General features: G+C 42.5%; 1 protein-coding gene across 2 annotated transcripts in view; it reads right to left on the bottom strand.

Moving 5' to 3' along the window:
* Positions 1–1243: 1243 nt before the first annotated feature.
* Positions 1244–23982, bottom strand: part of ARHGAP15 (Rho GTPase activating protein 15) — a 634574-nt gene continuing 611835 nt past the window's right edge. For both annotated transcript variants that reach the window (XM_054972327.1, XM_054972328.1), the window contains exon 15: positions 1244–2525. In XM_054972327.1, coding sequence (XP_054828302.1) covers positions 2342–2525 — 184 coding nt within the window. In that variant the 3' untranslated portion in view covers positions 1244–2341. The remainder of the gene's footprint in view (positions 2526–23982) is intronic.

The raw sequence follows: 23982 nt of genomic DNA, 5'->3' as shown, positions 1-23982 counted from the left end.
GAATGTAATTCTAACTTGCTTCTTTTCAAGTCTGTTGTAAACAATGACAGTATAGATATCAAGCTAACTGCTTAACATTTAGTGTATTGTAAGATGAAGGAGATTCAATCATGTGAGTGAACCTTTTGAGATGTTCAAGTGAGATATGTTCATGAAGACAGGATGAGCTCTCCAGATACGTGATTTTTCATTTATGCTGACTTAATAGCAAGAGAGACTTGTATCAGTAGTATCACTGAATTCAGCAAAACCACATATTTGAACCCCCGTGGGAACAGCAGAATATTATACAGTGTAAGGGAAATTCTTGATCAAAATTCACTCTGCCAAATATCCCATCTCCAGTTGCACAGATACAAGGACAGAGCCACCATAACAATTTTAAGGGGATTACAGCCACATTAGGATACTACTAAAGAACTAGGTAAAAACTTGTTACATGTCTAGCTAGCTGTTTTTTTAAAAAACAGTGTGGCATCTATGTACTTTTGTATAGGCCTTCAGATCTACAAGATATATCCATTTAACAGAGGGCAAACAAATTCTACCAAGTGTAATCTAAGCATGAATGGTGTACTGAGCAGGGGCTACATATGTACCCATTAATCAGCTGTTTGGGCTGATTCCAGCCACTCTATTCCCCCATCTACCTCCACTAATGCCAAAGATGACAGTGCCAATCACCTTTTCACCAGGAAGATCCTCATTCAGTACCAGCATGGACACAGCTCACTACTGAGCGCAAGACTCTCTTGTCTTACTTTGTGTTGTTGTTTGTCATGGTTGGCTACTATTGCGCTCTCTCTCTGTCTCTCTCTCTGTCTCTCTCTCTCCATCCTTGCAGTTTAGTAATGTGGTGGCTGGTTCAGCCATATCCCAGATATTTTTCTGCATATCTTACCCATTAATCCTACAGCTTGTACTTGGTTAACAAAGCAGCAGTATCTTTATACATTTATTTTCGTCAATGATCGTTTTCAAGCACAACCTCAGCTGCTTAACAATTTAGGAGGTTGTAAAATGGTGTTGAACAATGATATTGTAATTCCTTACTATTAGATTTGATACTTGAGTCATATCTCTCTCACACAGCAGATTTATGCATTAATCGTGTATTTGGGTTTTTTTTAATTGCTCTAAATATTTGCTTCTAGATCTGAGTTTCCACACATTTTATTTACATGGTTTATTTTTCATTTTATGAACAAATCGATAACCAGGCAGACTCTTTTACCACACTGGATTAGTTTTATTTATTCTCTTTGAACTTGATTAAAAAGCTGTCAAACATAAGTCTACATTTTATCAGTGGAATACTTTTACAAAACAGAGTAGGGGATGTGTATAGCTGGAAACATACATTTCAGTATAAAACAATATTTGATATATTCTAGACAGTTACCCCTTTGTTTATCCATGACAACTGAAACTAACCATCAAATGTATAAATTGATTCAAGTCTCGCCAAGTAATCCTAAGGGCATATGAGAAGGCTTTTTAAAAAGTTCTTTCTAGATGAATTTAATGCAGTTCACCAATAAAGCATCTTTGGGAGCATAATAAAAAATTTGACAAAACATGACATAGCTGGGGAAAGAGCAAAGTCATATAAAGTGACAGAGATACAAAATGGATGGTGGTAATATTTAAGACGAGGAATCTCAGGAGCTAATTGAGAACTTAAGCTTCAAGTTTTGCATTATTTCAGGCAGTGATGATGGACAAGTGATTGTTTTTTTTAATCCTTTGACTTTCCATAGAGGAGCAACCACCATTTAACTTGTTTTCAGGATTTTCAGTGTAAGTATGGGTGTGTATACTAAAAAAAAAATCATATATCAGTATCAATTTAGTCATTTCAATTTAATCATTTTCAGTGTAAGAATGGGTATGCACACTAAAAAAAATCATTGTAACTGATAGAATATATCAGTACCAATTTAATCATTTCAAATCCCAATTTAAATCCATTAACCTCCAACCCTGCTTTTCTGGGAGTGCCGTTGCATATGCCTCTAAGCAATATTTCATCTGGATTTGGCCATATTCTCAAATCCCAGCTGGAAAATAAAAGCATGAAAAATAGCGTAGACCTGGAGTGTGTTGGCAGACTGACGCAAGCAAAGGGTTAAAATAATACTGAGCACATATAAGCAAATGTTGACAATATATTTTTACTCCAATGTTTGGAAATTAAAGACAAAATCATCATTAAGTTTTCACAAAATGAGGCATCTGTCACTAGAAGGAAAAAGAAATATTTCAAAAAGATGTTTACAGAAATGTAAAAATATTAGATATCAAGACAGATGTGAACATATTCAGTAACATTCCCTGTCTGTCAGTCTTCTTCAGAGCTGAAGATCTTGGTGTATTCACATAGCATTAGCTCTACAATCTGGTTTTGGTACACCATGTGGACTCCCATGGCCCCAGTTTCCTTTTCAGGTCGAAGGAGTGTTGGTCCAAAAACGATTCCTAAACTTTGAGGAGACATAAGATTCATGCTTTCTTTGGCTGCTACCCTGTTGACAAAAGACAGAAATGGGTTAAAGACAAATGCAATGAAAGGATCTCACTGAACATGAAGCATGCTCATTTACCAGAGGTGATTCAACTATATGGTTATTCTTGGTTTAATTATTACAGGGAATGACATAGAAGCAAGACAAAAATGGAAACTTCGCAACATGGTGACTAATAATAAAGGTAGGTTCCATAAAGCTGTTATTTTTGGATCTCAGCAAGAATGGAACATTCTTCATAACTATTTTTTTTCTGTGACCAGAATGTGTAAGAAGTTTGTGCATTCAGCTGCTGATAATTTTTGGTTCATGACAAATTTTATCAAATCAGATCAAAGGAGGATTAAGGCAGTTGCCCTTTCCAGCATAACTATGACATTGGCTTTAGAAACTGCACCTGGCTGAATCCCTGTAAACACCCTAATGCATTTAAGCCTTTATATACTTATGCATTTATATAAAGCAACTGTTTCTTTTTATGTAGTCAGATTTTGACTCCCATATAAGAAGTTGCATAATTCATGAACTGTGTTATGACCATGCTGTTCATACACACCAGGAACCCGCTTCTTATGATAGAAATCCCCCCCTGTTCCCATACAGAAACAATCCTCCCCATCAACCTCAAAGACTCTGTGTATTGTATAGCTATAGCCTTGAAAATTCAAGGTGCACATTAGGCACTGAATAAGGAAAATAGGTCTTCCTAAGTGCTACAAAGGGACTGATATGATGTTGAAATGAATGAATACCCCAAACTTTGATGCTTTTGCTAAACTAGGGCCAGTTCAGACCTTATAACCCCCCGTGTGCAGACCCATGAAGAAATGCGTCTGTGTGAAAACAATCCATGTAGCTGCCTGTAACATCTGCAAGCTGCTTGATAGTCAACACAATTGCATGTAGAGACTGCAAGCAACCCTGGTAACTTGGGATGCCCAGCAGGCATTTGGCATTCAGACCACCCACTGGGTCTTGCCTTGCTTGTTACATGACAATCTCCCTTGTTCCCCCTTTCCCCATCTGCAACCCTTTTGGCAGTAACATGGGGACTCTGAATGCTTGTAGACTGAACCATTTGATAAGCAACATGAGAACGTTACAGTTGCCCACATGGAGTGCCGCAGCATTTTTTAAAGATCTTTCCCCTTATTCCACATGGAAAGTATTAACATTTGAATTGGCCCCAAATAGCAAAAACTTAAGATGTGAATGATTGCTGATAAACGATTGTTAGCACATTGCATGCAGCAAGGCTACAAGGGTTCTCAAGAGAAAGCAAGACAATTCAGTTTAAATTATAGGTGTTTAAAAACAACCTCCAGTATTACAATGTAAGACATTCTGGCCGTCCTTTCATCTACACAGGAGCACAAGTAAGAGCTGATCCTCTCGTTTGGTTACCCATTCATTCTGTATGCCATGCTAGGAACATTTTTTTCACTTTCTCTGCAGGCACCTTGTTGGTAAGAATTCATTTTAATAAATACAGGAATGAACGACACAGTATAAATGGACACTTCTCAAACAGGAAATAAAAATTCCGGAGAAATCAGCACAATGCCGAAGTGTACCTAGGCAGGGCCGGGGCTATAATCTTCTGCAATCTTGTCTAACATGAGAGAGTGCAGTGGATTCATGAACTGCTTATGAACTGTACTCCAAAGTATGACAGTGACAGGCGGATATGTCTGTCATGCTCCACTGAACAGCTCCAGAGCTGTTTTATTTAAAATATGTATGGTTACTGGACTAGAAAGAGTTCACTGTGTAAAAAAAGTGTAATCCTTAACAATGGATGAAGACTAAATACAAGTTTTGTACTTATCTATTTACCAATACCCTTTTCTTTTATGGACACTACAATGATTTGTTTTAACGCGCTTTTGTTTTGTATAGGGGAAAAATGGCTAAATGTTGCACGTTGCTTGAAAGAGGGCAACTGATTTCCTATGGAAAATCTTGGTATTCTTTTCAACTCCTTTTTCTGTTTCAAATACGTTTTGCAAAAAATGGCAAAAGAGAAGAAGCATCATCTGTTCATTCCTTTGAGAAGATCTCTATCATACGAGTAGGTAGGGTCATGCAATGAACACTGTCTTGTGATGGAAGACTGCCAATCTTCTAGTTTACCGCATTCCCTGAACACAAACACTCATTTGAAAGGCTCCCCTTCTTGTCATGTATAAATAGGAAGCTTTATTAGAGTTCCATCTCGTGCTTGTAGCCTTGGTGTCCGTTACACAAAACACACTCCATATGGCACTAATCAGACAGACTTAATTATTAGTTTCTTAAATATAACATCTTTATTCTAATGAAAAAGACTTAATAAATTATTTTGTACAGTATGATAACATTAACACCACTCTGCAAGTCAGGGCACAGGGTGGGAATTTAACCAATAGTAAAGAAATGGTCACCCTGTTTTAGTTTTGTTTTCATATGAGATTTTTTGCATCATTTCAATTCATTTCTCTTTTGAAAACAAAGAAAGAGTATATCTTGTAGCATGTGTATGTGTATCAGGACTTAGTTTTGTCACCTTTGGTAGATTTCAGGAACTGTGGAACTCCCTAATGTGAGAAGAGCCATTCTTTAATATTGTTACATGTTCTCCGATTAAGTTGGTTTGGCCTTCAAATATGAAAGAGGAAATTTCTATCACCATAGTTAGAGCACATGGCATGTTCAGATTGGATTTTCATTTATTATTTTTCAAGAGCTTGACCCTAAAATGGCTAACCAATTTCTTATTCTTACAATAATGTAGATACTTCCAGCACAATTTCAATTACCCATCCACTGTTACACATTTACATTCTGACTGAGAGTCAACATGCTTTATATTATTTACTTTTTGCTTTTAGGCCTTCTTTAACCACATTCTCCCTAAAATACAACTTTACCTTGAGCACACTAGGACTAAGGACTCAACTTTTCCACCCTCTCCTCCTCCTCCTCCATATATTCTAATACCCAAGGGAGGCCCCATCTGGAGACACTTAAATCTGTGAATCAGGACCATGTTGACAGAATAACAACAATAACATTTGATTTATATACCCCTCTTCAGGACAACTTAATGCCCACTCAGAGCGGTTTACAAAGTATATTATTATCCTCACGACAATCACCCTGTGAGGTGGGTGGGGCTGAGAGAGCTCCTAGAAGCTGTGACTGACCCAACAGTTCTGCAAGCTTGGGGGACCCCTGGTTTTCAGGAAAAAAAATTAAAAAATACAGGGTGGGGGAGTTAAATCAAAACAAGAACACTATCTGTGCAAGTGCATTCAAAGCTCCCATAATCTTTCCCTGCCTACCCTGCTGTGGGTGGAGAAGTCACGAGGTAGCTGGTTTACAGGATGGTGGGTGGCCAAGGAGTTGCAGAAGAGGCAGGTGGGTTGGTAGGGGAGGGGGGAAGCCTCTGTCACACCCTCTGCCCATTCCCAAAAGGGCTGCCAAGATGGTTGGCTGGGAGGCAAGTGGGTTGGTGGAGGAGGGGGAAGCCTCTGTCATTCCCCCCCAAATACTGCTGAAGTGGCAATACTGGAAGCTGGGGATATGTGGAGAGGAGGAGGGAGACCCTCTTCTACTCCCTACCATCCTCTCTCTTGCTGCCAAAACTGTCGCTGAGGCAGCAGCGGTGAAGATGGGTGGTTGGAAAAGAGGGGGTGTCTATGCCACTCACCCTGCCTCCACTGCCATCAAACATGGTGAGGGGGGTGGAAGAGCTAAACTGCCCCTCCCTTGGTGAATGAGGGGAGGTGGAAGCAGCAAGTTGTGTGGCAAGTGGTTTGGGTGGTGGGACTGGTCTCTCCACCCCCACAAGTCTCATAGGTCCCCATTTGTAATGTATCAAATTCTCAACATGGCCCCATCTGTGGATACTTAAATCTGGATACCACCATGCAAATGGGATGGGACTTGTATTGTCAGCCACCACGTAAGTTGGGCATGCTTTGCCCAGAAAGAGGTTGCCAGGGGTAAGAAAGGAGGGAAGGCTGGATCAAGGCTTAGTAAGTGGGAAGGAGAGGCTATGAGGGAAGGGAAAGAGGAAATAGTGGGGAAGGGGGACACAAAAGAAAATGAGATGCCCCTCATAAATCCTTGCGGGGCCTCCCACTTGTCACAGATCAAATTTGGAATTTGGCCATTGAGAATTGATTAATAGCTCAGCACAATGGAACTAGGGACAGATGGGGCTTTCTCTGTAAATATGAAGGACATTCCAAGTTTGCAGAAAAATATGAAATGTAAAAAATAAAATTACAGTGGAGGACTAAAACTCCACTAAAATAATAGAAACAACATCTATAGCTTTAAGAAAACAATGCCCACTAACCTCTCAATCACCATTTTGTAGGTTGCTAGAGAACCACCACAATATTGCTGATCTTTCCAAGTCTTGGTTTCTGTTAAACAAAGTCATGGTGGGAACAGTCTTGAAAGCCTGGAAAGCATCCTGGCCCCCTTCCCTGTCATGTCCACTGATGGAGGAGGATTCGCCATGGACAGTCCCAGTGGGAACCATCAGAGACTCACCTGCATCATTTGACTCCACACTAGTGGCCTTCACTCAAGCGGCCTGGCCCAGGACCACTGGTGTCTACGATGCAACTGGGCCTAGCCTGGCACAGTCAGTGGCCACCATACAACTGGCGCAGTCTGGTGCCATTGGCAACCACCACACAACTTGACCCAGGGAGACACTGCACAACTCAGTCAGACTTTTCAAAGGGAATGGCTGCCATGGGAGGGAGCGAGGGAAATCTGAAGATAGGTGGCTGGTGGGTGGAAAGAGGACAAGGAAGCAGGAAAAGGGAAAGAGGAAACAGTAGGAGAGGGAATAAAGTCCTCATGGGTCCCCAGCTTGTACAGATATGATCATTTCATTTCACTGTTGCTGTTTGTACTACCCTTACATTGTGAAATTAGGGCCCAAGAAGGTTGCAGTCTCATGCTACAAAAGATTATAGAAACAAGGGAAATTATCAGTTTGGTAATACCCCATTGATATTGTCCTCTGAAATCTAGACCGATCCCATTTGTGGTTTTTGTGAATGAAAACAGAGAGACTGACCTAGCTTTACACCCTTGTCAAAACACCCTTGACAAAATATGTAGTTTGTTTCACTTGAATGGTGGAGGGACACCAGATTCTTTTCCTGTTCATAGCAACCGAGAAGCCTCAGAGCCAAGCTACAAGTGACGCCTGACACAGGTTGGACACTTGTCAGCTTCCCTCAAGTTTTGATGGGAAATGTAGGTGCCCTGGTTTTACAGCTTGGCTCTCCATTACAGCTGCAAGACCAGGATGCCTACATTTCCCATCATAACTTGAGGGAAGCTGACAAGTGTCCAACCTGTGTCAGGCGTCACTTGTAGCTTGGCTCTCAGTACCCTCCTGCATTGATTTAATGAAGGGATCATCATAGAATAAAGATGCTGGACCAGATCTGGATCACACTGAATTCTGGGTATGATAGCCAAACAACACTCACTGAAGTGAATCTGTGATCTGATTTCCCAAGGTATATTTAAACTCAGAAAGCGTTCAAGGGAGAGAGCTGGTTTGGACCAGAGCTTTGGTCAAGGTTTCATTTTTTAAATTAGGCAACTCTTCCCTTGTGTTATTTCCTTGAAGCTGATCATTCTGAGCTGCTAAGGTCTGATTGCACGTGCGCTAAATGTAAGATGAGTTGGGGTTTCCCCAATGTGTGACTGCACTCACTTTCAAAATGGTGTGTGAGGAGAAATGTGTGTGTGTGTGTGTGTGTTTTAAATGCTTTTTAATGAATGTTCACTGCCTTGGGGACTGGACTCTGAATTAGGTGGAAAGGAAGAATAGATATGCTTTAAACCAACAACTAAAATCAATGTCTTTAAAATCTGCAAAATTTGTTAAATAGCAAAATTTGGATCCAATAGCACCTTTTATTTATTTGATTTATATTCCGCTCTCCCACCAGGTAGGTGCCAGGGCCGAGAAAGCCTTGGCCCTGGTTGAGGCAAGGCGAACCTCCTTGGGGCCAGGGACCACCAATAGCTGTTTATCTGCTGACCAGAGCAATCTCTGGGGAATATAAGGTAAGAGACAGTCCTGCAGTTTCACGTTCCTGTTCCTTCCTTGAAGGTAATCTCTCTGTTAATGTATGTGTTATGCTGTTTGTCTGGTACAAAATGATCAATTGATTAATAACAACAACAACATTCGATTTATATACTGCCTTTGAGGATGACTTAACACCCACTCCGAGTGGTTTTACAAAGTATGTTATTATCCCTACAACAAGATACCCTGTGAGGTGGGTGGGGCTGAGAGAGCTAGAAGCTGTGTCTGACCCAAGATCACTCAGCTGGCTTCAAGTGGAGGAGTGAGGAATCAAACCTGGTTCTCCAGATTAGAGTCCCGCACTCTTAACCACTACATCAAACTGGCTCCACTACACCAGACCCTAACCAATAAACCAAACTGAGGGCAGTCTTTCTCTAGTTCATTTTCTTTGAAAATAACTTGCCTCGCCAATTCTTTTTTTCTAAGTACAGCATTCCTCTCCATTCTAGCAGTTCCAACTTAATTTTTTCAGATTTCTATGTAAGGTGAATATTCTCCTCAACCATAGCTCCATCCCCTCCTCCTTCTACTGTTTCAACTACTTTCTCCTTCTTTGGTGGCATCCTGACAAACGTTCACCTCACAAAGTATTTTTATGCAGCCCAAAAAGATAGTTCTGGTCTACTGTATAAATTTATCCCCCCAAATAAGCACTGATTTCAATTCTGAGGTGTAGTAGTTAAAGTATCAGACTAGGATCTAGGAGAAACAGGTTTGAATCTCCATTCTGCCATGGAAGCTTGCTAGGTGACTTTGGGCATAGGTGACAGGGTTGCTGTGGTGTTGCCAGGGACCCCCCTCCTCCTCCTGTTATGGGGTCTGCCATGGACTATGTCAGTTTCCTGTGTTGCTGTTTTAAAGATCCACCAAAGACTCTGTTTTGGGGCAGCATTGCCTATGCCTGTATCCTGTTATTCCTGCTGCAATGGACAGTGCCATCTATGCCTGTTTCCTGCCTCCTTGAGCACCTATCTCACCTGGGCCCAGAGCCATGCTGCCAGCAGCACAATGCCAGCCGGAGGGAATCTCCATGAGCCTGGCCAGGCACCCCCTGGTCCGTTCCCACAGAGAGCTGCTTGCTGGACGGTCACTGAGTCTGCCCTCACCACTGGGAAGCCTGCTAGCAAGCCTAAGCCATGCCAAGGAAGAAGCCATGTTCCCAAGCAGTAAAGAGCCAGCCTGGACAGTTTACTCCAAGGCTGCCATTTCGTGAAAGCAAGCCGGTCACGTCCACAGCGGCCAGCCTTGCCCTGCTATGCATATCTCGGAAGCCGTCTCAGAATGGAAGCTACGTGCCAGCTGTCCAGGACACTTAATGGATGCATCTCAATACCACCGCCGCATTCCAGAACTGATGTCATCAAGACAACGGCAACTTCCTGGCAGATCCAATCAACCCGCCTGGCACTCCCCTCCCCTCCTTTGTCCCCTCTCCCCGAGGTGTCACAATCATACAATCAGATACTAAAGTGGCCCATTAAGGATAGTTGTAGGCCCATTAAACCTTTGTTCCCCTCTTGAGAACCACATGGAAGGCACTAGCCCCAGGGTACGTTTTGGGGTATTTAAGCAGGCTTCCCCTGCCATGAGGTGCGTGTGCCATTCCTATCCCAACCCTGACCAGGCGTGTGCCATTCCTATCCTGAACCTCTGCCATCTCTCTGTGTGTCTAGTGCAGGCATTAGATACCGCCACGCTTCGCTGATGCATCTTTCTTCCACGCCGTGACCAGGTGAGTATACCCACTTCCGTCGATCTCAAGTGGGACCTCCTGCTAATGCAAATGGCTCTATTTTTCCTACTCTTTATTTCCTAGTATCTTGTATGTACCTTGTTTGTGTGTGTTATTATAGGCATACGCAACTCCATTAGTAAAACACATTTTATCTTTATTAGTCTCGCCTCTTTATTGCACAGGTAATCTGGAAGAGGGAATCTGGTATAGCTGGTTAAGATCCGCAATAGTTAAACCCAGACTGCACGCTAATTTCCCCACAAAAACAGCAGTTCTGGTAACAGTGGGGATAAAATGGAGGAGAGGAGAATTATGTAAGCCACCTTAGGTCCACATTGGGAGAAAGGTGGGGTATAAATTAAGTAAATAAATCTCAGCATTCCCACCAAACTATAAAATGATATGATGACACCCTATCTCCAGACCTAGAAGTTAGAGATTTAAATTTCACACCCTATATACCTGTAAAATATCCTATTTTAAAAATAATTAAGGATTCTGGGACTGCTTAGTTTTCTTACTCTCAATGAGGGCAATGCTTAGACTCAGGGTGGCACTCAGCATTCATTCCGCCTGTTATGAGGGGACTATAGACTTGAAGGAACCACACAGTAGGTTTATTTCAGTGGTATGCCTGGCTTGATTTTTTCTTTGTTTTCCTTATCTCCAGTATTACAGCAACAAAGTTACGGAACAGCTGAGGCTGAGAAAGGCCTGAGCTACAAAATAAGTTTCTTATTCAATTGATTCAGACTTATAACATGGAACAGAGAGGCTTTTAACTTTTTGTCTGTTTTTGACAGGAACAGCACCCAAATCCTACCTACCTTCAAAATACCTGAAGTCCCCAATGGACTCCCTGCCTAACCAGCAGACTGCCTAACCATTCTCTCACCAAAATCCAGCCCCCCAGTTCTGTCAGTTGGCCAGCTGTTAAGCTGCCAAATACCTATCCACCAGTTGAAAGTGATTGGCTGAGGCTCCTGGAGGGCAGAACTTGAAACCATCGGTCACATCTGGGAATTGGAGTTGTACATGGTTTAAATTATATTTGTTTTTGTTTTTTGTAAGCTGCTTTGAGTCCCCAGTGGAGAGAAAAATGAAATATAATGTTTGAAATAAAATCTTTATTGAAAGTAAATCTATAACCATTCCAGTTAAATGCACTGTAGGCTCAAAATGTATCTCCCAAGGGAAAACTGCGATCGCCTAGTAATCTTTGCTATTGGACTTCCTGTCAATCCTCAAGTTGCATTTGATGGCTCAGGCTTTTTTGCAGAAACACTTTACCTCCTTTATTTGGAAATAAATTCGACAGTCTTACCTTAAGTGCACCAAAAGTACTGGAAAATAACCTAGTACTGCCCTACAAAATGATCATGTTAAGTAAGTTAATACTTTGCTAGATCCATAGGCTGTTGCAAACCAAGCACACAGATACAAATAATACAAGAACAGATACATACATTTCAGAACTTATGCTAAAAATAAAATATATAGTTTAAAATGTCGTTGGAAATCAAAATCTGTTCACCATCCTATAAATACACGTACTACTCAAAGCATTTTTATGCAGTCAGTTTTATATTAATCACAGTTGATTGAAAACAGCATTTGCTTTTGCAAGATGCTCAGTCCCTACTTTTATTGACTGCCCAGGCAAAAGATGCCACGGCACATGTCATTTCAATGCATTTACCAGCTAGGAAATGTTCTAATTTGTTGGGAGTGGTAACCTGAATATAATGAAAACCAATAATTTTACCAAAGTCAGCAACTTGTTTCTTTCATTTCTGTACCTCTTGCATTTCATTCTCTTTTAATCCCACTGTTCAATTTTTATCTTCTATGGCAATATACGCATAGCTGCCAATTTAGGATGCACTTCATACAAATGATGAAGTAAGTTCAAATGCACCAAACCTTATCCCACAATAAACCCTTTTAACATTAGTCACAAGACTGAGATAAGATTCATGGAGAAAATGGTGATGTCTTTGTGGCCTGCTTCAAACATTGACCACAGTGACATATTTGTGGCTACCCCACCACAATATGGTTAAAGTGGGCCACATAGTTTATGTACCATGCTAGCAATGTTTTTATTTCATTAGAGGAGAGTAGTCTGCCCTAAGTCCATGGGCAGAATCTACATATATTACAAGAAGAAAAGCAGCCATAAGATGAAAGCAAGAATGCCACTGTGGACACGTGGTTAACTATACCCCTAAGTTTTTCACAAAGAATGGACTTTGATTTGAGCTTCCATCTGATGAACTGAGGCCATACTTCATGCATCTGATGAAGTACATGAAACCTAATTCCACAGTTAATCTTTAAGATGTCTGTAATAAGTCTTTAAGAAGTCACAGGAAGTGTATCTGGCAAAAGCATCTCAGCTAGAGATGGGCACGATCCAAAAAAAATTGCCGATCCAGCTGATTGTGGATTGGTGCCGGTGACGATCCTGACTAAACGATCCACACCGATCATCTCCCATTCCCGATCCGTGGATCGTGGAGGCCAAAGCGGGGCGTGCTGCTATTCCCAGCTATGTGGGAAGGTGAGTGTTGGCGGCGGCCACCGGGCATGGGGAGACGGCGACGAGCCACCTCCCCTCAGGGGGCAGGGGGTCTGGCCGCTCGCCGGCAGCACCCCCCATGTGCCCGCCTGCCAGGTCAAAAGGGAGCGCGCTGGTGAGAAAAGAACGGTGGGTGATGCCAGCGGCATCTGTGTTTGTGTTTGGCCTTCTGTGTTTGGCTGTCAGAGCTGCCTATCAGGGTTTGCAGGGATGAGATTGGAGTGCCCATGGCTACAGAACACCCCCTCCCCCCTCCCTCCCCTGGGTGTCTTCTCCCAACTGGTGATTGATTTGCTGCTCTGTGGTTGGAAGGAAGCCCTGCTGATCAAGGAAAGCTGGGCTTCCATTCGAGTTTCCAGGGCTACAGAAGGAGGGGAAACACAGCTCCGGCATTCCCCTGGCTCTGTTGCCCCGGGAATAGATTACTGGCGCCTGAGTGTCTGGCTTCCCGATCCGAACATGATCCAGCCCCAATCCAGCCCCCCTCCTGATCGCTGGATCGTTGGCCATGGCCAATCACGATCCGCTGAGTCACGATCGCGTGATCGCCATTGTCGTGGGGTTTTTTGGATCGTAATTTGGATAGTGCCCATCTCTAATCTCAGCTAAACTGAATCTCTTGTTTTTGCTGACTGTGCTTCTCAGACCTGCACCATCCCGACTCTATTTTGTGCTTGCATTTGAACTCAGGCACAGATCAGACATTTGTCAGGCTGCCAAGAATATTTATGGAGCAGTTGATCTCACTCCCTTTATTATGCAAACAAACACATTTATATTGCAGGTGCTCCACTGACTAAACAGTTTCATGATTTTTCGTCCTTCTAAATGAAAAAGAAATTGAACTAATCAGGCATGTGACCAATGTTGATGCTTCCACAGTCAGGCACCTCCAAGGAATGCTCATGTCATATATGATGGATATTATCAAGGAGAGGGAGTACTTCCACTAGGGTTACCAACCTTCTGGTGGAACCTGGAATTCTCCTGGAATTTCAATTGATCGCCAGACTACAGAGATCAGTTCCCCTGCGGAAAATGGCAGCATAGAAAGGTATATTCTATAGCATAACATCCCTACTGAGCTCTCCCTAAACTCTGCCCCACAGATCCCACCCACAAATCTACAAGAATTTCCCATGGGGGAATTGGCATCCATTGTACCCACTCTTCCATTAAGCGAACACTCTAATTTGCTCCCAAAATGACTGAACTGGGTATAAGTGCACCATTGCAAGGTAATAAATTTGCAATTTTGTTATTGCCCTAAATCTACAGCCAGAAATAAAAAAAGAAACTTGTTTTGCTGTTAGTCAAACAATAATGGAGAAATGGGAGCAAGCATTAGTGATGTTAAAGGAGAGATTAGAGATATAGGTGGAACATACACAGTTGAAGGACTTTATAGAACTGAGAAATAGCTCCCACCAACATATGCAGAATTTCCTTCCCAGTTTTGGCTGTTACTTACAACTTTGGAATGGAAAAATCCATACCTTGGGATGTAATGAGATACAAAATATAGCATTTCTCCAAAGAGACGTGGCAACATATTCCTAAACTCTAATTTTAAAGAAAGGGTCTTTGACTCTAATTTCGATGGTGAATATATCTATGATTGCAAGAAGTTTACAGTCCTGAAAATTGCCCTACATACTGGATCCCCTGCAATGAACAGATGTTGTCAATGGCAAGGAATCAAGGAATGAACTGGTTTTTCCTCTCCACCTTCCCCAAAAAATGATCAGTGGTGCAGGACCATCCAATACATATTCAGGAGCTGGATGCAGGGTTTCAGGCACACTTCATTTTTTTTTAACAAACAGAGGGCTGAATTATCTATATAACGAAGCCTGTTTTAGTGCCCATTGTTCTTGCTGGATTGCATGACTGAGGGTAAGCTATTGAACTTGAGAATATTACCAAGTGGAATTGGTAAACCAAGACATAAAGGTAACTAGGTAGGAGACTTCATTGTATCAGCTTCCATTAAGTGGGCTTTTTTAAAAAAAACACAAAAAACTGAATGTATTAATTAAAAGATAGAAACATTGAGTTCCATAATACTGCTGCCAACCCAGTAATGGACCATTGTGCCCAGGTTTCCAAGCAAAGAATTCTACTGCAGAGCTCAGAGGCCAGTTGCAAGCAGCAGGGGAAACCAATATCCATATTTTGAGTGCAATCATATCACACATATTGACTGCCCCATACAGGACAAAATTGAAGTTTATGTTGTAAAGCAGTGGTTTTCAAACTGTGTTCTGATGAACCCCATCATTTCTGGAAGCTTATTAGAAGTTCCTCAATGAGAAGATCAATAACTGAAGTAAGACAATGGTGCTCACTGCTGCTCATGTTCCCATGAAATGTTTAGTGGGGATGCTCTAGGGTACACTCTGGAGCAAAGCAAGTCATGAAGAGCACAGTCAATGCTCTTCTGGAATTGTGTACCCACCTCCTATCTTTACTCTGCTTAATTTGTTATTTAGGAAGAAAAAATGGCCCCACTTGCCTATGGAAACAAAGATAACTCAGCAGTGCATCATAGCTGCTTTTATAACCTCTGGACATGATGCTGTTAAAGAGTTTTGATTCTGTAGTCAGAGCCAACCTAGCAAACAGCACAGCTTATGTGGAGCTGGAATCTATATCTCCCAGCAGGCAGCAGATACTTCTCTGTGAATTCAGCTTTAAGTTTTTCAAATGGACTTTCATTCTTTTAATTTCAGACTGCCTGAAGCCACATTTCCTTGTGGCATTAAAAAATAAAAAGCACTTAGGTAACAATCTTACTTTGAATCAAGAAGTACAAATACAGAAAGCTTTATCATCAGCACAGCACATCCAAAAATGTCTTTGTAAAATAAATCAAATTATATGAGTTAATTGATTCCAGGGAACATCAGCAACTGCAGGTGGAGAATGAATAACAGGATGCTTATTAATGAAGGGCTATTAATCAAAATTGACAATACTGATCCTTGTTCCTGTGATTTCAATGCTACCTGCAATGGACATGGACACATTTGTTGGCTTTCTAAAAATACTGATTCTGTAAGAAAAAGAAATAATGCATGGGATTTTAGCTAGAGATGGAAAGCTGTTTGTATAAACACTGAAAGACTATCCTAAATCCAATGTGACAGGCAATGGCAAAGATGCCAGGGGTAATTAATTAGCACTTAATTTAGACCGCAGAACAACAGGATATGGAATTGGTGCTCAGTGCCATTTCCCCTTAGGCTCCATCTCATGAGGGTCAGGAGTGTGGCTGTTGCATTGAAGGTCAGTAAGTAAATTGGAGGAACACATTGAAACTGGACATTTCATGAGAGATATCCTTCACCCTTGCTACCGCCTCTGGCAAATCACTGACAAGAAAAATACCTTGGTGAAGATCCGTGCACACACATGATTCAAGTATGATAAAACATGCAATCACGTCACATTGTAAGTCATACCGGAAGAGTTTTTCCAGAAAATGCCAGCACTGAGAAACAAGCAGCTCAGAAGTCTGCAGAATCTTGGCAGGCAAGCAACTTCATCCAAAAGTTGGCCAGCTTTAAGTGAAGGACTGAAATTAGCTCAGCTGCAGGAAGTGAATCCACCATCTTTCTGCATTTTATTTTACCCAATACCACGCCTTTCTACCCCCGAAACAAAAGCTAACACAAGTACTCTGCCTCCCCTTCTCCAACTAAAATCTACTCTCCCCAAAGCTGGTTGCTTTCCTGTGCGCCATATGCAGTTCCTCTCAGCACTGCTAACTAGTACTCCTTAATTCTTCCTTTTCTCTTGTCTCCCTGAAAATACACAAAATAAGTTGTTTGTGGGACACGTGTGTCATCTCTACATGTGAGGGACCATCAATCTATATGGCTGTTGTGTGGGTTAATTCTACAGTCACAAATAGAGGTCAATCATACATGACTTATAGCTAAATAGTACCTAACTGGAAAGAAGGGTACTGAAGGAAAGTCCCAAGCATATGGTAACCCACTCCCACTGCTGCTGAGTGCAACAGCCCCAAGCGGAAGTGGCTCCTAAGCAACATGTGTGTGGGGGGGGGGCACAATCTCTACTGCCTCCACAGTTTGTCACTAATGACTGGTTCAGACTTTACTTTCAAAGATACAGCTTGATTTGCATGAGTCATTCCTACGTTTGTCTTTCTCACTTGGGTGAACAATGCCTCCTAACAAATCTTTGTACTGCATAGAGTCTTGCTATATTTGGTATGTCAATTACAGAGGCGCCATAAAGGTACCTTGGGGCACAAGTCCGGTGCCCTGCACTAGTGTGGAAGGGGGAGTAAAAGCAGCCATCTGCTTTGAGCTGTCTTTGCATTTTTTAAAAATGTGGTCCTTGCTATTCTTCACTGAAATAAGGAAGAGGAGTAGGATGCATAGCAGTAGCAGAAAGCAAGGAGAAGAACTAAGAAAGAAATAGGAAAAGATGTGTATGCAGCAACAAGAGTAAATCAATTACCCCTCTGGAATTACCGCTTGGAAACTCTGTTTCTGGTATTCCTTTTTCCTATGCTTGTGTTAAGGCCTTCCCTGACACTGCAGAGAAGTAGGCCCAGAGTTAGGGTTGCCAGGTTCCTAAACCCTCCCAGTGGGAGGGAGCGACCTGGCACTTTACCTTAGGGCAAAATCCCACAGATGCACAAAGTGTGCAAGCGTTCCCGGTGCTGATGCAATCACGTGAATTCCAGGAAGTGATATTATCGCGCCAGCACCAGGCTTGCTTCCATGCTTTGTGCAGGGGCAATTCAGCCCATTGGGTACCATAATTGGCCCCTCTGATGCACGGGAGCATGCCTGTTGCTGGGTGTGATGATGTCAGTTGAGGAAATGACATTGTCGTGCCCGCCTGGGAGTATGTCTGCTGTGTGCTTGCCTGGGATGTTCCTTGCCACCTGGGCCCATTCACCATGCCCTTTCAACCTGCTGGCCAGGTAATTGGCGATGGGGGGGGGGAGAAGCTGGGAGTGATGTTCCCCCACGCCCACTGGGGGACTGGCAGCTGTACCCACAGTAGGAAATAGTGGGAAGAAGGATGAAAAGTAGGCAGGAAAAATAAAAGCAACCCAGGAGCAGAATAGCTGTGATACCTTCTAGTAAGTGGGGGACCAGAGAATGTTCAAAATGGCCCAGCATCTGGGACAGATGCATGTTTCAAGTGCATGAATAGAGAGCTGGATGGACTTTCACCCGAGGCAGGGAAGCAGAAATGATCCAACGTATGCCCAAGCATAGCTTGGTGATTATCCATTGGATTTACGGTTTTATATGCTGTTATAATGAGTATTGTATGAAAGGACAAATATTTTCCATTCAAGTAACATCTTGCTGGTTTTTCATCTAACACTCTTACTTTAATTATATGATGAACATAACCTGTACCAAATTATGAATATGTTAACATATTGAATGAGTACAAGAAAAATAAGCACCAGATTTTTTTATGCTATACAGACATTCAAAGGTATAGTAAAAAAATCTGGTTTCCTTGACCACATTGTCATAATATACATATAGAACTGCTTATTGAATCCAGGCTGAGTAGGCAACAGAAAGAACACTGGCTCCATACCATCACAATGCATGGCCACAACAAAGAGGAGGAAAAAAACAGGCTCTTTCATTCCATGTTTCTAAGTAATACCAACATACGGGCTAAAACATTACCTCTGTCTGAAGTACATCTATATATCCATGCATAAGTTATTAACTAGGTTCCCTCAGCACTGTTGCTGAAGTTATTAATATATTCAAATTATATTCCAGCTACTGCAAAAAAAGTAGATCAGACAAATGTATTAAGATCTCTTCAAACAAAAGGAGCAAGTTTTTTTTAAATGAAGCCCCCCACCCTTTGCTTAAAGTCATGAACAAAATTTTTAATAACGTACAATAGTTAGAAGTTCTTACAAGATGGAATATCGGCCACAGCTTGAATTCAAAGGTAAAAAAACCCTGACAGTTAAAACTTAGAAACACGCTGGTACTGAAATTATGTAATTCAAACTGTTCACAGAGCAAAAAAAGGAAGGAGGGGAAAAGATGCTGGCTGAAATTCAAGACTGCTTCTTTGAACTTTGTCCCAGTTCAGAATACATTGGGCCAAATCCAAAGGTTTGACTGTGAACAGCACAAAATCAAAAGGGGCTGCAAAGATGGTTTAACCTCACGTTGACTTCTCTTTCCCCTCAGTACACTAGTTTTGAGCCTTAATGAGGATAAATAACTCTTTGCCCTGGGGAATGATATGGAGCATACTCATAATGCCTATGTAGGATGCAAATATATAAACAATAAACAATTAGGATTAAAGCACTGGGATTGACTAAATGTATATTTATTTATTTTATTTATACCTAGCTTTTTTGCTGAGATTCAAGATTAGTGACTTTGGCACAACTATACGGTGTGTGTGTGGTGCCCTCAAGTCATAGCTGACTTATGGCAATCCCTGGCAGGTTTTTCATGGCAAGAGACTAACAGAGGTGGTTTCCCATTGCCTGCCTCTGCAGCCCTGGTCTTTGTTGGAGGTCTCCCATCTAATTACTAACCAAGGCCAACCCTGCTTAGCTTCTGAGATCTGATGAGATCAGGCTCACCTGGGCTATCCAGGTCAGGGCACAACTATACTAACACTCCTAAAAACCATCATCTCAGCCCATATTTTCTGAGATTTCAGAGACAATGCCTGGTTTGAATGTCAAAATGCAAACTGGTAGCTCTGGAGTCAGAATCCAGCCTATCAACTTCAATTACAGATGCCTACCAAGCACAGAAGGAGATGAAAAGGCAGTAGGAAATCACAGTAAAAAATCATCAAAACCAAATGCTGTTGCCTGACAATTTCTTAATAGGGAATTAACGTTATCCTAAGCAGAGTTCTTTCAAAATCCATTGAGCCCTATGTGTTTACAAGTGTATACCCCCTGCTTAGGATGGCCCTGTAAATTCCTCACATGATTTAGACTAGAAGAATCTATTAAATGATATTTTTCAACACACCTGTCATGTTGTACCAATGTTCTTGCTTCATGATCCATACAAGCATCAACATAACTAAAAGCAGTAACACAAGCCATAAAAAGTGTTCCATAAAAGCCATGCAATAGACTCTCAAGAGATCCAAACTGGCACATCCAATTCTCACACTGCGTTATAATTCCATACAATGTAACTAAATGGATTTCCATCACAACATTGTGAAATGTACACAGAAATGTGTTAACTAATTTTATACATCTCGTACAGTGGGATCAGTATAACCTGATGGACCCAGCAAGCAGAATGGAGTCTGTCTAATAACCCCAACGAGACAGAAATGAAGGACTATTCATAGATTTTATTTTAGTGGAATAGATGCCATTTGTTACATTAAAGATAAACTCCAGGGGACGACTTGGTAGATTTCTCACTTACCCACCTTTACCTGCTTTCTGAGGATATTCTTGCCATTACCTCATCATACAGACCCCGAGGAGTGAAATTAAATTTGTGCAAAAGCCCAGAGTACATTGTGATTTTGATTACATAATAATTTTCAAAGAAAAAGGGACCAATTCCAACACTATATTTTTCCTTTTCCATGAAGAAGGGAATATCCAGGATAACCAGTTCACCAGAGAATACATGAACTTTGCAAGACAGATCCCTAAACTCGAGAACACATTCTATCTGAGTTCAGGGGGGCGGGGAATGTTAGGTTGGAATTAGCCCTGTTTGTTAGGGACAACTCTTAACAACGGCTGGATTTGCTCTTCTTGAAGTAGCTGCAATAGTATCAACAAAGTAGGTGGCCACTTATCTCCCCCCTATTTTTCTTTAAAAAAAAAAACAAAGAAGAAAGTGAAACTTTTTAGACAGCCTGTAATGATTGTGGGAAGAAAGAGAGAGACAGAGAGAGATACTAGTTTAGCTCACTGCAAATTATTAGTGGAAAAGTAGGTCTCAGAAGTATGCTACATCTGAAATATTTTTCGTCACTTGAACATGTGCAGTCCAGAGCTGGCCCCATTCTACCAGTCTAAGGGAACAAACATTTCACGTTCACAGATGCTCCTAATTTGGTGTGGTTTGGAGTGTAATTTAGATCAAACGCATCCATGTAAATGAGTCAAGGTTTTCTTAATTAGGTGCCTCCAAAGAAAAAACTGGGACCACATCAGTAGGTGTGGGTGTGGTGCCCACAATACTGGAGTCTTTCCTATGACCAAAGCTCAGTGTTGCTTAGGCATACTATTGACATTCCACCCCCCTTTCTCAGGCACAGTCATAAATCTGTACATGGCATAGACATAAAGACGCTACTTCAGAGAAGCTGCCTAAAAACACCATCTCTTTGGCAGCTGCCTTAAGGGAGGTCATTGTACTATGATTTAGGTTTCTTCCCCCTTCTTTGTATTTCATTTGCCAGGGTTTTGTTCCCATTATAAGACGGGTGCATTCCAGTGCACAGACTTGCTCTTAACTTTCAAACAAGTTAGTTGCGTATGAATATTTGTAGTTCCTCATAGGAAAATGGCTTATTTCCTGTCTGAGAATTGCCAGTCTTATATTGAGCAGACATAGTACAGCTATGTTGGTTGATAAAACAGAACACACTGAAATGTAACATGCTGTTTCTCATCACTTTTGGTGACTGGAAGGTGTATGAGATGCTGTGCACAGATATAGAGGAAATTCCCCTTCCTCAGTCTTCTTCTTAGTTGCCACCTTTGTTGGCATGGAGAAATTGCTGAAGCACAACATTGCATGGCCTACTCTGCAGTGGGGCAGGAATTATAGGCACTGTGTGCACCATCAGGCCAGCAAATGGATCATCGCAATATATACCATAAGTGGGACTTGCATGGAGACTGTGGAAGTGGCCATCCCATTCCCCCAACACCTTTGCCTCCTCCCCTCCCCCTCCTCCTTCTCTCACTTCTCTTTCTCTACTCCTTCCCCTACCCTTCTCTCACTTTCACTCTTTCTGGCTTTCTCTTTCTCCCTCCCCCCATGCCTACTGTCACCTCTTCTCTCCTCCTCATTCTCTCTCCCTCTGTCTCTTTCTCCCTTTCCCCATGGCTGCTGTCACACCTCGCTCCCGCCCCCCGCTCATTGCTACAGCCATTCCTTTCTTTTTCTTTCTCCCCCCCTGCACGGCACTTGTTGTCACTCCTCTTTCTCCCTCCCCCTGTCTATTGTCACTCCCTTTTATTTCTCTCTCCTTCAACCCATCACTCTTTCTTTCTTACTCCCCCCACACCATCTTTATCTCCCCCACCTACTTACCTGGATCCCACTTCCTGGCAGTGCTGCCACTCCTCCCTCATGTGGCTGTAGGGGGGAGGGGGGAAGGAATATGGCAGGTACTGCTGTGGGAGGCAGAGGCAGGTCCCATGGCAGGGATGGCTCTTCTTCTGGCATCATGGGGGACAGTGATTTCTCCTTCCCTGCCATGCTGCTGCTGGCTCCTCCTCCCTCCCCTGCACTCAGCATAGCTGCCTCAGAAAAGAAGAGACAGCAAAGGCAGGAATGGTGATTCCCTCTTCTCCCTTTGCCCGTAGAACCATTAACTCCCTTGCCTGTAGTGCCACCCTCTTGTGACCTCAGAGGCCCTCTGAAGAGGCTGCTGAAGAGAGGCAGCAATGGCAGAGCTTAGTGTGTTGGCGGTTCATCCTTGACCATCTGCAGCATTGCCACTGCTGTCTCCGCCACTCACAGCATTGCTGCCTCAGAGGCTGCTGAGGAGAGGCAGAGATGGCAGGGCTGGAGGTAGTGGTTCTATGCCAATGCACAGAGGTCATTTTGGAAGGGGAATTAAACTCCCACTCCATTTTTGGTAAGTTTTCAGATTTTCCTGTGAACCTGGTTTACCACCCCCACCCCCCACCCCAAGATTTTGGGAAAATCTTTCTTCTTTCCAGCTGGCTCTAATCTGTAGATTTAAGTATCTGCAGTTGGTGCCAGGTTGGGGGTTAGATATATTATTGTTATTTATTGACAGAGAAAGTAAAAACTTTCTGGGTTGAAAAGCCTTGCTAAAAGTTTTATGTGAATAATGCACTGGTGATACAAAGATAGAGTTTCCGTCTATGAAGTTTTAGGAAAGTGAGGAAAGATGCCCTTCTATAGTAATGCTAAGGTGAATGCTTTCTTGTTTTGTCATAGAAGATTCAGGACTTTGTGGCAATAGTGGGATTATAGCTCTGATCACTATGACTTGCCTCAAAGCAGCAATCATAGCATCAGGCGGGCAATGATGTCAGCAGAATGTATCTCATCGAACTGTCTCTTGTGCATAGAAAACCAAACTTTTGTGAGTGTACTGTATACTGTACTCTTTTGTGAGTGTACTGTGTGGTGATAACTTTGGATGCGGTCCATTGTCTTGGCCTCTGTCTTACCACTTCAGGTATCTTAGAGGCAATTTCTGTGCTTTTTTTGCTGTTCTGTTCCATGGTGACTAACAGGAACCTCCACATTCAGAGGCAGAAAATCTCTGAATGCCCTGACCTGGATTGCCCAAGCAAACCCAGTCTCATCAGATCTTGGAAGCAAAAAATTAGTACTTGGCTGGGAGACCACCAAGGAAGTCCAGGGCGGTAGTAACAACAACAACAATCATACTTAAATATCGCTCTTCTAGCCAGATTAATGTCCCACTCAGAGTGGTGAACAAAGTCAATATTGCGGAGGAGCTGGGGCTGAGATGAGTGGCTTACACAAAGCACCTGCAGAGTTCATGGCAGTAGTCATGCGGTGTAACATGAGTTGGCAGCACCCGGGGCAACTCCTGGCAGGAGTTGGTGCCCCTGGCACCACATGCAGAAGAGCACGGTCCCAGGACTGCTTCATGACGTCACTGCATCACACAGGGCACAGCCGCCCTTGGGAACTGTCCCGCAATTCTGGCCGCTGGCCACCCTGCCCCTTACCAGACAGCCCTCCGCAGCAACTGTCTGTACCCCGGCTGCCAGCTCAGCATGCTCCTTGGTTGCAGGACGGCCAGGCCA

This window comes from Eublepharis macularius, chromosome 2, assembly GCF_028583425.1.
Source record: "Eublepharis macularius isolate TG4126 chromosome 2, MPM_Emac_v1.0, whole genome shotgun sequence".
NCBI lineage: Eukaryota > Metazoa > Chordata > Lepidosauria > Squamata > Eublepharidae > Eublepharis > Eublepharis macularius.
The sequence above is the reverse complement of the archived record's forward strand: the minus strand, read 5'-3'. Positions and strand labels throughout refer to the sequence as shown.